Source organism: Monodon monoceros, unplaced genomic scaffold (genome assembly GCF_005190385.1).
Source record: "Monodon monoceros isolate NGI ecotype Baffin Bay Population unplaced genomic scaffold, NGI_Narwhal_1 Super_Scaffold_16, whole genome shotgun sequence".
Taxonomy (NCBI): Eukaryota; Metazoa; Chordata; class Mammalia; order Artiodactyla; family Monodontidae; genus Monodon; species Monodon monoceros.
Window position 1 is genome coordinate 55,490,854 of NW_021703772.1, and position 17,446 is coordinate 55,508,299.

At 36.1% G+C, this 17,446-nt stretch overlaps 1 protein-coding gene across 3 annotated transcripts in view; it reads right to left on the minus strand.

Moving 5' to 3' along the window:
- AGPS (alkylglycerone phosphate synthase) overlaps positions 1–17,446 on the minus strand; it is a 280,454-nt gene that overhangs the window by 137,889 nt on the left and 125,119 nt on the right. For 2 of the 3 annotated variants that reach the window (XR_003793973.1, XR_003793974.1), the window contains exon 20: positions 4,760–8,792. Coding sequence is in view for 1 of the 3 variants with exons in the window: in XM_029225507.1 (XP_029081340.1) it covers positions 8,671–8,792 (122 nt within the window). In the remaining 2 variants the exon portion in view is untranslated. Of the gene's footprint in view, positions 1–4,759; positions 8,793–17,446 lie in introns of those variants that run through there. The other variant, XM_029225507.1, reaches the window with a different exon arrangement.

Consider the following 17,446-nt stretch of genomic DNA (forward strand, 5'->3'; position numbering starts at 1 on the left):
ACAAAAGGCTTCCTGGTATTTCTATGGCATGTGGTCATGAAGACAGCTGTTTCCCCTCTGTACTTGTGCCCTTCTGTGGAGGGCAATGACTAACAATCTACTTTAAAAAGCAGAAATTCTGTATACATCAGACTTACTACCCAGCACAAGCAGCCTAGAGCAGTGAAGCAGCCAGCACAGAGACTGGATTTTGTCAGACCTGGCTCCATCTCCTGGCAATGCCACTTCCCAGCTACTAACAGTGTGTGTTATTCAACGTCGCTAAATCTCAGTTATTTCACCGGAAAAAAGGGGACGATACCATACATTTCACAGGGTTGTTGTGATAACAATTAGAACTTCTTGTCTAGGGTTAAGTGCCCAGCAGTGTCTGGCTAATAATGGTTAAATTAAAAAATAAATTATTAATGCAATAATCAATTCTAGGGTAGTGTTTGGCAAAAATACAGAGACTCATCAGAATCACTGAGACTGACTTAGAAGGGAGCTCAGAGTTTTTCATTTTACAAAAGATATTAGGCCCAAATAGGAAAAGTGACTAGTAGTTTGGTAGAGAAAAATGGAGCACCTGCAAAATTTCCAGAATAGAACCCTTTTCTCTGTGTTCTTAGACTCAGAACTCCACCTTCTCCTAAGTTATTTTACAGCTTTACAGTGACAAATTTCAGTCATTTTAAAAAATTATCTTTCCAGATCTAATGTGGACACAATGAGGTACAAAGGATGTGACAGAACTATGCAAGAATGGATTTAGAGGTTGTCCATCAGTCAATACTATGCCCAATCAACAGATCACACCAGAAAATGCAGCACAAGATGAGTTTACGAGTATATTGAAAAAGAAGAGACATGCCCCTGAAGGCAAACACAGGCAAAAGTAAATGTGATGGCAGTTAAAAACTTCATTTGTTTTTCTGATAGGGTAGCACAGGAAATTGGAGCAGCAAGCTTTAGCAAAGGATTTCAGTCTGGCAGCTGGCGATGTTAAATCCAAGTAGACGTCATTTGCATGTTTAAAGTTTGTCTGGCATAAACACTGATTCATTGAAAAAAGGCCTATTTGTTGACAAAATGTAAAAATATGAGGTGAACACAAGAGCATGTCAAGTGGAAATGTGCGCTAGCTGAACCCTGAATGCTCTTTCCTGGATGTGTTATTGGCCCTTGTTGTGTGTTGCAGATGCCTGCCATTACTTGGTTGAGAATCCAGGCAGTACATGTCTCAATTCTATTGATGTCCCAAAGCTGGATGGGACAAAAAATACTCTGGGTAAGAGTCAAGATTCTAAAATTTTGAAAATCTGGAACTAAATACAGTAAGATACAAATTTTACTAAGAATAAATATAAGTAATGAGGGTTTTAAAAAGTCAGCCTCAGGGATTAATCTCCAAAATATACAAAATAGCTCATGCAGCTCAATATCAAAAAAACAAATAACCCAATCAAAAAATGGGGGGGAAGATCTAAATAGACATTTCTCCAAAGAAGACCTACAGATGGCCAAAAAACACATTAAAAGATGCTCAACATCACTAATTATCAGAGAAATGCAAATCAAAACTACAATGAGGTATCACCTCACACTGGTCAGAATGGCTATCATCAAAAAATCTACAAACAATAAATGCTGGAGAGGGTGTGGAGAAAAGGGAACCCTCTTGCACTGTTGGTGGGAATGTAAATTGATACAGCCACTATGGAGAACAGCATGGAGGTCCCTTAAAAAACTAAAAAGAGAACTACCGTATGACCCAGCAATCCCACTCCTGGGCATATACCCAGAGAAAACCATAATTCAAAAAGATACATGCAACCCAATGTTCATTGCACGACTATTTACAAGAGCCAGGACATGGAAGCAACCTAAATGTCCATCCACAGAGGAATGGATAAAGAAGATGTGGTACGTACATACAATGGAATATTACTCAGCCATAAAAAGGAACAAAACAGTGCAATTTGCAGAGACGTGGATAGACCCAGAAACTGTCATACAGAGTGAAGAAAGAGAAAAACAAATATCGTATAATATCGCTTATATGTGGAATCTAGAGAAATGGTCCAGATGAACTTATTTGCAAAGCAGAAATAGAGACACAGATGTAGAGAACAAATTTATGAATACCGAGGCGAGGGGGGAAGCTGGGGGTGGGATGAATTGGGAGACTGGGATTGACATATATACCTACTATATATAAAATAGATAACTAATGAGAACCTACTGTTTAGCACAGGGAACTCTACTCAATGCTTTGTGGTGACTTAAATGGGAAGGAAATCTAAAAAACAGGTGATATATGTATATGTATAACTGATTCACCTTGCTGTACAACAGAAACTAATACAACATTGTAAAGCAACTATACTCCAATAAAAATGAATATAAAATAAAAAATCAGCCTCCATGGAGATGTGGACAAAATGGCACATGCAGAAAAGACAAACTGTTAAATTCAAGTTCAGTGTGAGATGACAGTGTAATGTCCACTGTCCACCAAAAATGCAAGAGTGACTAAAGAATATTGGAATAAGGAATAAGGGAATCATCGGTCCTATTCTGGAACATTCAGAACTCGACACCTCACTTTAAAAACATCAAAAGGGCACATATGGAGAGAGATTAGGATGATGAAGGGTCTAGAACTGACAGGAGCAACAGGTGACTGAAGAAGATCTGGGGGAATGTGAGCTGTCTTTAAATGCCTGCAGAGCTGCCCTTCAACAGAGCAACTGGGCAATTCTTCATGACTACACAAGACAGAAGTTACGTTAATGGATAGAAGGGAGAAACAGATTTCAGTCTTATAAGTAAAAACCTCTTAATACCGGAAGATTTCAGAAACTGGGAAAAGGCTTGCTGGAAAAGCAGTAAATTCCCATGTGGTCACAGCACATGTTCAGAAAAACTGGTGATCAATTTGTGGTCTGAGGGGTAGGATGGTCAGATACCAATTGTGTTTGGGAAAAAGATGAGATGATTTCTAAGGTTCATTCAGTCTGAGCCTTATATGAGCCCGGCAGAAAACTGCTTTCTTTAACTAACTACAACTAACTTATTATATAAGAGCTAAACTCTTAGTATGGCAAGTTATTATTTAAATGTATCAAGTAAGACTGTGTTCGACAGGTCCAATCTTCAGTTATTTCAGAGCCCAGACAACTACAACCTTCCCTCCAGTGTGGGAGCCACAGGCAGGGACAAAATCAGTATCTGTGCACTTGTCATTCACTACTAGAGAGGCTACTTATGGGAACACACTGTAAAGATTAGATGGAATCAACATGAAAAAAAGCAACAATTTCCGTAACAATGAATGGTTTTGGTATTGTTTTATTTTTTTCCCAGCACATCTTAAAAATCACACATGGGCATTTGCTTATAGAACAGTACATTCTAGGAAAAGCAGTAAAAGGAGATCCAAACATACACCGAAAGCACAGTATATAGACTATGTGTTGAGCCCTTTGGAAAACAGTATGGCTCAGTCTGAACTGACAAAGCTATGCTGGACTCCCTTAAGAATTTTCCTTCCCACTACATATCCACTTTTAAGACTATTAATGTAAAGAGAAGAATTGTTTGTATGCATTAGTTACAGCAGTATAATGGCTTACATACAAGTGCTTACCCACATGTAGTTCCCAAAAGATGACTACAGTACTGGCAGGAATATGCACTGCCTTAGAGGAAGACTCAGGATAAGATATTATTCAAGTCAAGTTGTATCAGAGCCAAAGTATTTCACAGGCTTAGCGAAAAAGGACAAAAATTAAAAAATATAACCCACACATATTTCTCAGAAGATTTATCATTGTTCAGAAACAGAAATATTCATTATTCTGAAGGCACCATCACACACAAAAAGGCCTGACCCCCAACATAAGGAATAGGAACCCACCCCCCTCCCCTCCTCCAGGCTCTGCTCCTCAGGGAGCTGTGTGAGCAAACACCCAAAACATGTAGGGGGTGTCTCCAGGACTGAGTATGCCACATCCACCAACCCACACCTTAGGGCTACTAAGTTGGGACACAAGGAATGAAAATGCAAGAAAGAAAGTACATGTAAATCCCACTGACTGAATAGGTGTATGTGAGAGTACAGGTCCACCACACAATTAGTTAAATATGCTAGAATAGGTGATTGAAACCAACACTGTGGAAAGGATCTTTTGTGTTTCCACACACAACTACTTCATTCCGACGCGTTCTTGAAGAGGAATAGCCTTGAACTGCTACACAAGCTCTGGCCTTAAAGACTTATCCTCTCCCACTCATTTTAAATAATGGCTATTTCATGGAAAAAAAAATCCCAACAAGGCACTGTGAGCTTTTGGGGACATTCTTTAAATAGCTCAAAAAATAATTATTTAGAGAAACTTTATACCAGCACAAGCGTTTCATGTCCTTTTTGGATATGTGAACAAGATTGCTTTAGGGGTTAAACAACATGTTTCATAGGGTGCTTACAAAAAACACTGCCAACAATAAGATGCCTTAAAAACATGTATATATGCTGCTTAGAAATCCACACTAAAATATTTTTTTTCCTTCTCTCTCTCTCTCTCTCTCTGATTTGGAAGTTCAGTCTTTGAAAAATGCTCTTAATGATACTTAATGTGTTATTTTTGTTCCTTGTGGAAAAAAAAAAGTATAAAATAATCTCCTTTGGGAACCAAAAAAGAAATCTTTTCATGTTCACAGAACTAAAGTTACTTAATTCTGTGATGGTTCTTTGGCTTCCGTGGTCCTTACTCACGTTTGTTAAGGAATTCTTGTGGTTAGGAGAGCACAAGAGCGCTCATTCTTTGAGGATCTTCCAAGGTTCAAATGGGAATGCTTCAGGTTCACAGGAGACTAAACACCTCCTAGGAATATAACATTGATTTAAAATAATTAGAGAGTAATAAAACCTAGCTAACAATATATTCATCTATCAATCCAAAAGGATTTAGTTCATATTTAGGTTGTACTTGATCATGCTTCATCAATAAAATTATAAAAATTAATTTTGTTTTCAAATCAGAGGAAATATGAAGATGAAAAACTAAAATCGAAAGAAAAACCCAGACGCAAACAGAAGAATGAACAGCTTCACACCCCCTCTGAAGAAAAAAATCTCTTAAACCCAGGTCCATTTTATTAATAATATAAGTTTCTATAATCTGTTGACATTACAGGTAGTTTTTACAGTTAAATTTCACACTAAAGACAAACACTGTTTGCTTTAGGGAGCAGAAAGCTGAGTAACTTACATCCTTCATGTTACACAGTGTATTTCAATAGTTTAAAACAATCTTTTACACCTTCTGGATTTCCGCATCAATGTACTATATGAAATTAATGAGGATTAAATGTATATATTGACAGGTGGCTCATTTGGGAACGTGAAGCCTTGAGCAAAGGCAAGCTTTCATAAAGCCAAAGGTGATTCTGGATTCTTCAATCCTATCCTGGCACTTGTTATTTTCGGCTTTTCTCCCACCACGAGCTAAACCCTAATTAAAATCGAAATCGCCAAAGATTAAGTGGTAGCAAAAAGCTATTAAAGCTGTCCTTAACTCCTGTCTCAGTGCTTCTTAAAATGTAGACATGCTTTCCACAGAATTCCCCCTTGGCTGCTTCAAGCACCAGCATGTGCAGTTTGTGCATCAATGCATAATAAATGTTTGTGTTCTACGTTTACATAGAATAGATGTTCGACCAAACTCAGCCTGTTTGAACAGCCAAGGCTACAGACTTCAGCTTGGGACCACAGGGCTTGTCTGATCAGCTATAGTTAAGAAGTTGCAGCTATAAAAGAATATGACAATGGAAAACCTCTGAAGCCAACAAGCAAAAGTCATTTTCAAAACTGCAAGCTAGGACTCAGCAGTTACTAAGAGAATATTCTGAAAAAGAGGTTTTCTTGCAACCATCTGTATCTGGTTTAATACACACACTGATGGAAGTTCATCCTTCACTGCGTTTTTGTTTTCCAAAATACATCAACACAGCTATGTATATTAGAATGCTTCCAGCTTCATAAACAGCTTTTAAGTAATAGTACTATAGTATGTAAGCATTTAGGAAGAAAACTCCCAATTCCTCAAGAGAGGAAAGAATTTAATCCTCTTTCTTTGTGGTAAAATGCTGGGCACAATAAACATGTGGCTTCTGCAATTCTTACTAAACTAAAAAAGCTCACATTACTTAGCATAACACTAATAAACTCACTTATACACTGTAAAGTGCACCAAACATTAAGGCAGCTGTTTCTCTAGGGGTCAATAAAGCCTGTTCATACTGACTCTAGTATTCAATGCCATTTCTCACTAGCAGCAAGTTCCCATTCCCACTAAAATGTCAACCCAAATGTGACATCATCAAATAAAATATTAGAAATATGACTAATTTAAGAAAGACAAATCGGTGTTATGCAGTTATGCAGCTGAGGCACCTCTCAGAGGTGGATGCGTGGAAGCAGGGAAAGCCTTTCTGATTTACTAAATCAGAGTGAAACAGTACTGATGAGTGTTTATGTGTTTCAAAATGATCCCTGTAGAAATGATTCTAACTACAAAATGTAGTCATCACTACAAAATCAAGGTTGGAGAGTCATGCATGCATGGAAGAAAACAAACGCATAAATCACTAATTTCCATAAGGTTCATGTAGAATAGTGAACAATTTCAGGTGTTACATTTCCTAATTCTGAGGTTATTGAAATCTGAACTCCCTAGGAAAGAACGTTATAACAATCACGTGCAAAGGAATGGATCTGCTTATGAATCTGTAAGTTTTATTTTTTAAAAATTACTCAGAAACATGTATACACTCCAGTGAGATATTAGTATCGTAATAAATTTTACATTTTGATCACCAATTAGAGAAATTACTTTCATGAATAGATGCACTTCATAAAGCTGAGATTTTTATAATTTGAGAAGCAAGTGTAATTTCCTCCTCAAGTATCTAACTATTTCAAATATCAAGGGCTTGAAGCAAAGATCTGCTGGAAATTTTATAATTAAAAATAAATCACCAATGAAGAGAGGCAGCTTCCAATAAATAAATATTTAGTTTTTGTTGTTAAACTAATGTTTCATTTTGATTTGCTTACAGATTTTAAGTTTATTGGTTTGAGGCCAATTTTATTTGTTAAAAATTATTTATCATTTTGAAGTCTTAAAAATATCATTTTGTGAATCAATTTTAGATTTTCTGGTTAAGGCTACTTCAGATATAAAAGGTATCAAACTGCCCAAAAATACTTTGGAGCTGTTGCTACATAGACAGACAGTGTGTCCTTTTAAAGGATAGTCTGCATTTTGACTCATATTAGCTGATCAAATATTAATTCTAAAAAAATTATCAAAAGTTAGGTACTACATTAAGAAAAGAATCTGTCTCAAAATGTGAACCATGAACCTTGACAGACAGTGATTCAAAGTAATCATTTCATTTATTTTAATATCCAGGTTTGAATGTAAAAATGTTCGCTAAATGTGGTTAACGTTCTCCCTATTGTTTAAGAAATATGATATTTCAAACTTTTGATTATGGTATGTGTATTAATACATTATATTTTTAAATTTAGGTTAAACCAGTAATTCAAAAAAGGCATTAAACCATTATTAAAAACTAAATTGAAACTTTACTTTTATATGGAAATTTATCATGTTGTTTGGGTTTTTTTTTAAAAGGTTTTTTGTCATTGAAACTGTTGAGGTTTTCAAATTCAGTAGCTGAATGATGACTGTGTTTCTTTAGCCAAAACAGTTCTTTGAACTGGAGACATTCAGTGTAAGAAGTCTTCCCTCTTCTGCTCCTGTTGTAGCTTCTTCTGCATCTCAGCAACAAGAATGTGAAATGAGAAACATTAGAACTCTAAGTTGAATAAAGACATTCCTTTCATGGTAAACCTGTTCTTCACAAACAATGAGTGATAAGTCAGCTTTTCTTATAAAACATATTATGAATGAATTAGGATATAACAATATGTTATCTCAGTGATACAAATACAACTCATACCTCAGTAGAAACAGAAACATGGAGAACAAAAACATGTCCCCTGACAGAATAAAGCATACTAATGATTTAAGGTTTTATAACTGTATACTAATTTCAAAGAAAAATGTAGGCCAAGCACCTTACAGAACTGAAGGCATCCTAAATAAGAGGTTGCCTATATTCTTTCATGGGTATTCTCCCTTAATGACCTATTCACACTAGAATGCACTCTTAAAAAAACATACATGTATATCACTCCTCAGTGGAATCCTTCCCTAGATAGCTGCTTCCCAGAAATGTTCTTTTAAAAGAGAGGCTAGAGAAACAACAGATGACACCAAAATCTGGCTTTGTTCCTAAGAAGAAGCATCAATACAAAACAGCTGGCAGCATCTTCTTCTGAAATTAACCACTGGCAGCCTTGTGCTGCCTGACTGAAATTTGAAATGACAACCAGTTGGCTGTAAACTGATACACCTACAATGAGAGAGATTTAGGAATACCATCTGTCAATCCATAGATGTAGAAACAAAACAAACTACAGAATGAAACAAACTTATTTTAAACCAACAAACAAAGGTAGCTGAAATAAAGTCCATGATATATCTGATTACTGGTATAACCATAGTTAAAAGACTTAAAAAAAAAGTGACATTTTTCTTAACAATAGTAATGGATTTATAAAAGGTTTCTGTTTCCAAAGATGTTATTGGGGTCCACATATTCCTTGACAGACTTCAGCATCCCAAAGCCGACATCAGAGATACTTTCCTTTAGCCACTGCTTCCGTAACTTGCCCACTGGAAAAACAAAATCAAAAATGCTTCAATATACACTATGATGCTGGGAACCAATCAATCTTATGACCATGAATGAACAAACACTGTGTGATAAATGCTTTTATTCAAAAATGAGAAATGTTTTGCTGTATTTGATTTATTGAGCCCACCAGACTATCAAGCTCATTAAGCTCAGTGTACTCCCAGGGGAGCCTGTGCTCCACAGTGTCTCCTTTCTTTGTAAACTGTAAAATGGAGATGAAGGGAGCCTGCACTGAGATTATGGCCCATTTTACAAATAACAAAATGAGAAAAACATGCATTTCAAAAGAACCCGCCTCCTGTCTTTACCAGAACATGCCAAAGTTTCAGAGAAAATAAAGTTAACTAAAGAAAACATATCCAGATGAATTTGCTGGGTATACTACAGCAAAAATTGACACGCTATATATCCATAAAATATTTTGAGAACAAAAGCTTTTAAAAAATTGAGAAAATCTGAACTTTGGGCTTAAGAAAAAAATCTGGTTATGAGCTTTCCATTTGCATTTTCTTTTCATATGACTTTAAAATAAATTTGCATGTTCAAATAATTGTTATTTTCTTCCTATTATTTTTCCAGAATTAGAGTCTTTTTAGGCACTAAATAAATCAAATACCTAAACCATCTTAAATTTAATTATCTGCTTTTATACACTGTATCATGTTCCCCTTCTTTGTTTCTAAGTCTTGCTAATTTATTCTGAGAATAATGAATATAATCGTTAGCAGCATAAATTATATTTTAAAAGGCATTCAACGAAAATGTAACCTTTTCTAAGCAGAACTTTTATAAGAAAGGATATGTACTTAATCTATAAAAGAATTCTGAAATGTCAATTTGCTTCGGCATTAAAAAGCAAAGCAGGATGCTGATTTATCTATGGGAAAATGGATAAATCTTATTTACGGGTAGGATTATTTGTGGTTAGTACTTTTCAAATGTATTATTGTAATAATTGAATCAAATGGTCATTTTCCACAAATGTTCATTAATGATCCAAAGTCATCAGCAGCGATTTAATTGGCCAACTAAAATGGGAAGCCTTCTTTCATTAAAGTATTCAGCCTGTCATTCTAAAATGCACTCTCATTTATCAAGCTTCAGTGATCCACCACAGAATCTCCCTTTTGGAAAACTTAAATACCATTTTAAGCTCAACTCAAACCGTCTTTTGTGTCCAGTACTCCAGGAAACCACCAGTTGTCATTAAAATAATAAATAGCATGACATTCTCAGAAAGCAAAATATTTCTGCTTGGCTTCTAGAAATAAAGAAGCATTGCTGGTATTAAGATGAGGAAAAATGCTCTACAGCAGGAAAAAGAAATCTTAAATTCAAAAGAAAAATTCTGTTTAGAAGAGCTCTAAAACCAGAAGCCAAACAGTACAAACTGCTATTCATGCAATCTCTACCACCTAAAAGATGTTCTACCAGGTCCTCCTACTATCTCCCTAAGGGACAACTCACCACAATGCCTCAGCCTTAGCTTTCTCATATGCAAAGGGATTAGAAGCTACTGAATCTTTTCACTCCAAATATCCTACGATTTTTGCACTTAGAAAAAGTTACAAATCAGTTATTTCCAGATTTGCTCCAAGGTATTAAAAGAAAAAAAAAAAAACTACTCTGTGAATGGTAGAAGTGGCATTATTATAAGCTACCAACACTGAGGCAACTCAAGAGAGTGGGATGAAAAGGAGTCAATGCCAGTCTCCACTGTTATCTGTAATATAGTTTCACTGAATGTGTCCTGTGGTTATGGATGTAATTGTCCTGAAAAGACTGCAAACAACTGCTCCGACAAGATGGAGCACATTAGAACCTCAGCAGGATGCCCAACAGCTAGCTTGTCTGCCTCGTTTTACACCTCTAGTAATAATCCAATTCCACAAGGAGCTGAACCATCCTCTGAGAAGCCACCCAACAGCCACTGCATATTTAATGAAGTCGCTCACCAAGCGCTGGAAAACAGAAGGTGCTTGAAGTGCATCATTAGTTCTGTCAGAAGGATAATTTACACATCTATCTTGTCAAATTTTCTATGGTTCATACTTTTACAATAATCAATCTAACATACATTTGATTAGTGAACTAGAAAGTTAAAAAAATAAAAGGCAGTACAGGCAGCATAGCTGTGGCCCCTCAAAAACATATCTGATAAAATAATTTAACCCCTTGATGGCCTGATGGCAGAGGTCTGTAAGCTTCTTCTGTTAGTGATAACAGAATTTGAACTGAGGTCAGAAATCACAGTTTATGCAATTAAAGGGACTAGAAATCTTTTTGGATTTGCTTAACAATTTAAGTCAACTACATTACAGGATAAATGTACACAGAGAAAAGAGAGTTTAAGTAAAAACGCTTAATAAGCGTTTATAATATGAGATTATTGGAAATAGTCTTCATAAAATTCTAGAGAACCTTCTCTGGCTGCCTCAGATGAATTGATAAATTAAAAAAACAACAATGAAACATCAAAGGCCCTAATCCCAAAGATGGGATCATACTTCAAAGTAGAAGACTTTTATTCTAGAGTTAAACAACAACAATAATAATGCCATTTGTACAATCTTTATTTGCACTGCTAGGCATTTTAGAAATTAGCTTATTATACTGATCTGGACATGTGTAACACACGTGTGTGCACAACTATATAGTAGCCGCTTACATATCTGTAGACTCATTTTCAGAAAAGGAAGCATGCCATACTAAAGGGGAGAATGGATGAATGAAAACAGCAAATAACAGGTGGCCAAAGACTACTTCAACATTCCTTGTATGTACAGTTATCCATGAAAAGTCATGTGTACCTTCATACCACATGAAGCTTATTCCTCTTTCCAGACCTGGATTACCTGATGTGGGGTATTCATGACTACTGACTCAGCTACACTCCTGTGACTTCTGACCCTCTAGAAGTGTAAACCTAGCTTGAGAGCCAACACTAGAGCTACAAAAAGCCAAATCCACCACTTCTGAAAATAAGAGAGACCCCGTATTCCATAATTCTCATTTTTTCTACATATTCAATGCTCAAAATACTTAAGCCAGGTATTTAAGAGTCTTAGATGTATTTTTAAAGGTACAAAAATCATAGGCCAGCCAAATACAGAAAACTAATGGAGGAAATTCTTTGTCTGCTTAAATTAAAAGTGGAGTTCACTTTTTTACAATTTAATTTCTTATACTGTATATACAGACAGAATAAAATAAGTATTTTGTGTTTTTTCCATAATATACAGTACATTTAAAAATTGTACTTTGGGGACTTCCCTGGCGGTCCAGTGGTTAAGACTTCGCCTTCCAACGCAGGGGGTGTGGTTTGATCCCTGGTTGGGCAACTAAGATCCCACATGCCTTGCAGCCAAAAAGCCAAAACATAAAACAGAAGCAATAGTGTAACAAATTCAGTAAAGACTTAAAAAATGGTCCACATCAAAAAAAAATCTTTAAAAAAAATTATACTTTGGAACAGAGAAAATAGAAGCTTTTTGAAATCACAGGCTCAACAGTCCCCTTTGGATGCTAACAGCTCCAAGAAATAATACATTTTGTGGGAAGATCAACAGCAAAGAATGAACAGACATGTATATAAGAGGGATGGGTAATGGGAGTCTTGTGTGTGGAAAATGTGAACATGTTGGGCAGCCTAGCCACCAAAAATTATCTGGAACTAATCTTTGTGGTCTAAGGGACTGAAGACTTAGCAGAAACTACCTAATAATCTCATCTTAAAAGGGACACATCTAGGGTCTGCTAGCCAGAGTTCTTTTTAGCTAAATTAAAAACTCTCTGAATTATGAATTTGATTACAAGGCTGAAAAGACTTATTATACACTTATTTAAAAAACAAATCATGGGCTTCCCTGGTGGCACAGTGGTTAAGAATCCGCCTGCCAATGCAGGGGACATGGATTCGAGCCCTGGTCCGGGAAGATCCCACATGCCACGGAGCAGCTAAGCCTGTGCACCACAACTACTAAGGCTGTGCTCTAGAGCCTGTGCTCTGCAACAAGAGAAGCCACTGCAATGAGAAGCCTGCACACCACAACGAAGAGTAGCCCCCACTCACTGCAACTAGAGAAAGCCCGCACACAACAACGAAGACCCAACTCAGCTACAAATAAAAATAAATAAAATGAATTTATAAAAAAAATTAAAAACAAATTATGAAATGGGCTGTACGTTTAGAAGATTACTGAAGCTGAAGCTCAGAAGGAGAATTTAGCCAAAGTTAAAAGCACCTAACCGTTATTGAAATAACGGTGTTTTGAAAGTTCTACTTTGGGCATCCTGGATACCTTTTTAACACTATTCTACAGGTCAGATTTTAAAAAGAAAATCTAGATTTAGCTTCTTGTATGAGTGATCTGAGCACTGACTTTGTATTTCAAGATTTAATTAATCCAACTAAACTACTGGTGGATTATCTAAGGAACTAGCGCTAAAGGGACACCAACCCCTTGTCAGATGAGGTTCTGGCCCCATGCAACTTGATCTGTACTGATGAGAACAGAGAAGGACAATGGACAATTTCCACTCTTTCTGGTATCTGGTGATCTGACTATGATGATGTTTCTTTGGGAGGGAGTGGCGTGGGGTAGAACGTTCAACCTGAAAAGAGGGTTTAGTTGTCCATCTGTTTGTGCTATAAGGCGCTTGTGTGTGGGGTAGAGCGTTCAACCTGCAAAGAGGATTTAGTTGTCCGTCAGTTTGTGCTCTAAGGCATCTCTGTGTGTGTGTGTTTGGCTTCGGTGGAGGTACATGCTGAAGCCAACAGGTTTCCAGCTGAGGGATGTGAATACCCAGCTTTTAAAGACACATGAGATGGGACTATGACTACCGCGGAGTCTAATTTAATGCTTAGTGGATACTTAAAGTCACGTTTGATTTATTAAGTCATCTGACATATTTTCTACTACTAATGAAACTTCTGACATCAAGATGAAAGATTCATAGATAATTAAAATCTGGTATTATATGATTTTTCTCTTGTTAAATATTTTTATATGTCAGTTTTCTTTATGCTAAGGTTTTATCTGTGCAGTTTATATAGCAGCTCTAAGATCTTACAGATCCTTGAATAGGTCTTGAGAGATGATGAAACAGAAAAAAAAGCCTGAATTATCAAGGTAATAACAGATCACAAGAGCTGGATTCAATCTGTCTTCAGAACACAATCAAGTGCTAATTCTGCTAACATCCCCAAAAGATGGCTTGACACGCCCAAAGTTTAAACCAAGTGGCAATTAATGCCTATACAAAAGAGCTGAAAGCAAGTTAACGGCCAAATAACATGAAATAGATAAGGACAGTCAACATCATATGCTCCTTGAAGACTAAGGCCATGTTTTATTCATTTTTGTAGTCCTGTTACATAATATAGTGTATGTCACACAGTAAGAATTCAAAAAATGTTAGTTAAAAAATAAATGTTGAACCACAGTTATCTGTAAGCCATTTTAGATAAGATGTAGGGATGCAAATATCCAGGGAAAGGCAATCTGGGTTTCCTTAATTTCCTTTGGTTTTATCTGTCTTGCATTCCCTATATTCTGACATTATTTCTTGGATATACTCAGAGCTATTCTATATTAACTAAGATAGGAGAAGGTATGTCACAGAACCTAACTCTCTTTTCCTTCAAATCTCTAGGAGCCTTTGGACTATACCAATAGCTCTCAACAGAGGCAATTCTGCCCCCTAAGGGACACTAAGCAATGTATAGAGAAGTTTTTGGTTGTCATAACTGGGGCGATGTTACCAGCATCTAGTGGGCAGGGGCCAGGGATGCTGCTAAACATACTACAATGCACAGGACGGCCCCCACACAAAGAATCTAGTAAAGAATGTCAACAGTGACAAGACCAAGAAATCTCGGACTATATGTTTCCAAAGGTCTGTCTCCTAGGAGCCCGAACAATTTCCATAAAAGCAACATATCTTCACTGCTACAACCAACTGGATTAGCAGTGAATGGCTTTTACTATAGCAAGGTGACCTTGTTCTAAATTTGAGGCTACTGACCAAACTGAAAGAAATTCTGGAAAAAGTGGTAGACCTACCATTAATGACAAATGCTAGTTTATTTCAGAACTTAACTCCTAAAGACTTGAATCTAATATCTACTGAAAAAAACTTTTAAGCCATATTTGTGGGCCATTTTCCCAGCCAATGTGTGAAAATATATATAAAATAAAGCTTCACAGCACTGTCTGGTAGAACTTCCTGTGTCGATAGAAATGTTCTGTATCTGCGGTATTTAACACAGTAGCCCCTAGCCACATGTGGATATCAAGCACTTGAAAGGTGGCTACTGCAAATGAGGAAATACATTTTTATTTCATTTTAATTAATTTAAATTTAAATAGCCACAAGTACTCTAGTGGTTTCTATGTTAGACACCAAAGACAGAACATTAAAAATTAACTTTACCTAAAGTTACTTTTAACAGATCTTACACTTGAAAATATCTATTAGGATTAACTGTCTGCTAATCACCTGAAACTGACTATAAAAAGTTAATTATTCTGTAACAATATAATAATGTAGTAGAGGTATGCTGAGACTAACATCTAGCACTTAGAAGAGTCTTGGTCATAAAATTGCTAGGGAGAAAAAGTTCTCTTTAGAGGTCCAAAGAGAAGTGGTATTATCCAAGCCACCTACTCTCTCCTAGTGGCTGAGAAAATACACCTGAAGCTGGAAGTTACTACAGGTATATATAGCACAAGGTAAGAGATGGCAAACACAACGTTGTCCCTGCCCTTTGTCTGGGACTGGGCATCTATAATTGCAAGGGTAGGAAGGAGCAGGGAACAATACATTCTTACAACAGATTTTCTGTCAGCTCTCAAATCTGTTCATCCTATGACATAGCTGAAATAGTTAAATGCTCAGTTACATCATGGATTAAATTGGCTTTTACAGTCTGGTCTTAGAATCTCACTATTTACAACATTGCTTCAGTAGAAAAATATTATAATCAACTTTAAGTTTTGTGAGAAAAAGCCAATAACAAAGAAGAAACTGAAGGAAAAAAAGTTAAGAGTAAAACAAACTTTCTGCTCCCTTATGGTAATCTGATAAAGATTCAATATTGGAAAGGCTATACTCATCTGGTAGCTATCAAAAGACCAAAATCACAACCAGCATATTGACACTGATATAGTCAAGATACAGAACATTTCCATCCCCACAAGGATCCTTGTGTTGCCTATTTATAGTCATCCCCGCCCCACACCCAACTCCTGGAAACCACCAATCTGTTCTCTATTTCTCTAATTTTGTCATTTCAAATATGTTATAGAAATACTATCACACAGAATGCAACCTTTCAGAATTGGCTTTTTTTCACTCAGCATAATTTCCTGGAGATTCATCCAAGTTGCTGCATGCGTTGATGGTTCATTTCCCCTTACTGCTGAGTCGTATTCCATGGTATAGACGTACCACAGTTTGTTTAGCCATTTAATGGTTGAAGGACACCTGAGCTTACTCCAGTTTGGGACTACTATGAGTAAATCTGCTCTGAATATACATATACAGGTTTATGTTTTCAATTCTCTGGTATAAATGCCCAAGAGTATAATTGTTGGGTTGAATGGTAGTTACATGTTTGATTTTATAAGAAACTGCCAACTGTTTTTACAGAATGACTGTACCACGTTATGTTCCAACCAGTAATGTATGATTGATCTAATTTCTCTACATCCTTGCCAGCATGACACTGCCACTATTTTTTTATTTTAGCTTTCTGATAGGTGTATAGGGGTTTCTCTTGTGGTTTTAATTTGCATTTCCCTAATGGTTACTGATGTTGAACATCTTTTCATGTAATTATTTGTCATTTGTATATCCTCTTCAGTGAAATGATTCTTTATGTCTTTTGCCCAGTTTCTAATTGAATTCTTTGTATTTTACTATTGAGTTTTGAGAGTTCTTTATATATTATAGATATAGGTCTTTTATTGGATATGTGGTTTGCACATATTTTCTCTTACTCTGTAGCCTAACTTTTCATCCTCTTAGCAGTCTTTCACAGAGCAAACATTTTTAATTTTGATGAGATCCAATTTATCAATTTTTCCTGTAATGGACTGTACTCTGGGGGAACAGTCTGAGAACTCTTTGCCCAACTCTAGATCTTGAATATTTTGCCTTGTTTTTTTTCTAAAAGTTTTATTATTTTATGTTTTACATTTAAGTATATTATCTGTGTTGAGTTAATTTTGGCATAAGGTGTGAGGTTCAGATCAAGGTTCTTTTTTCTTTTTTTAACCTATCAATGTCCAATTGTTCCAGCACCATTTGGTGAAAAAGCTATATACTTCCTCCACTGAACTGCTTTATACCTTTGTCAAAATTGGTTGGACATATTCGTGTGGATCTACTTCTGAGCTCTCTATTCTGTTCCATTGATCAATATGTCACTCCTCCAATACCACACAGTCTTGATGACTGTATATTATAAGTCTTGAAATCAGGTAAATTGATTCCTATGACTCTGTTCTTTTTTCAGAATTGTTTTAGCCATCTAGTTCCTTTGCCTTACCATATAAATTTGAGAATAATCTTTTCTACATCTACTAAAAATCTTTCTGAAATTTTGAAAGCAATTGTATTAAATAGG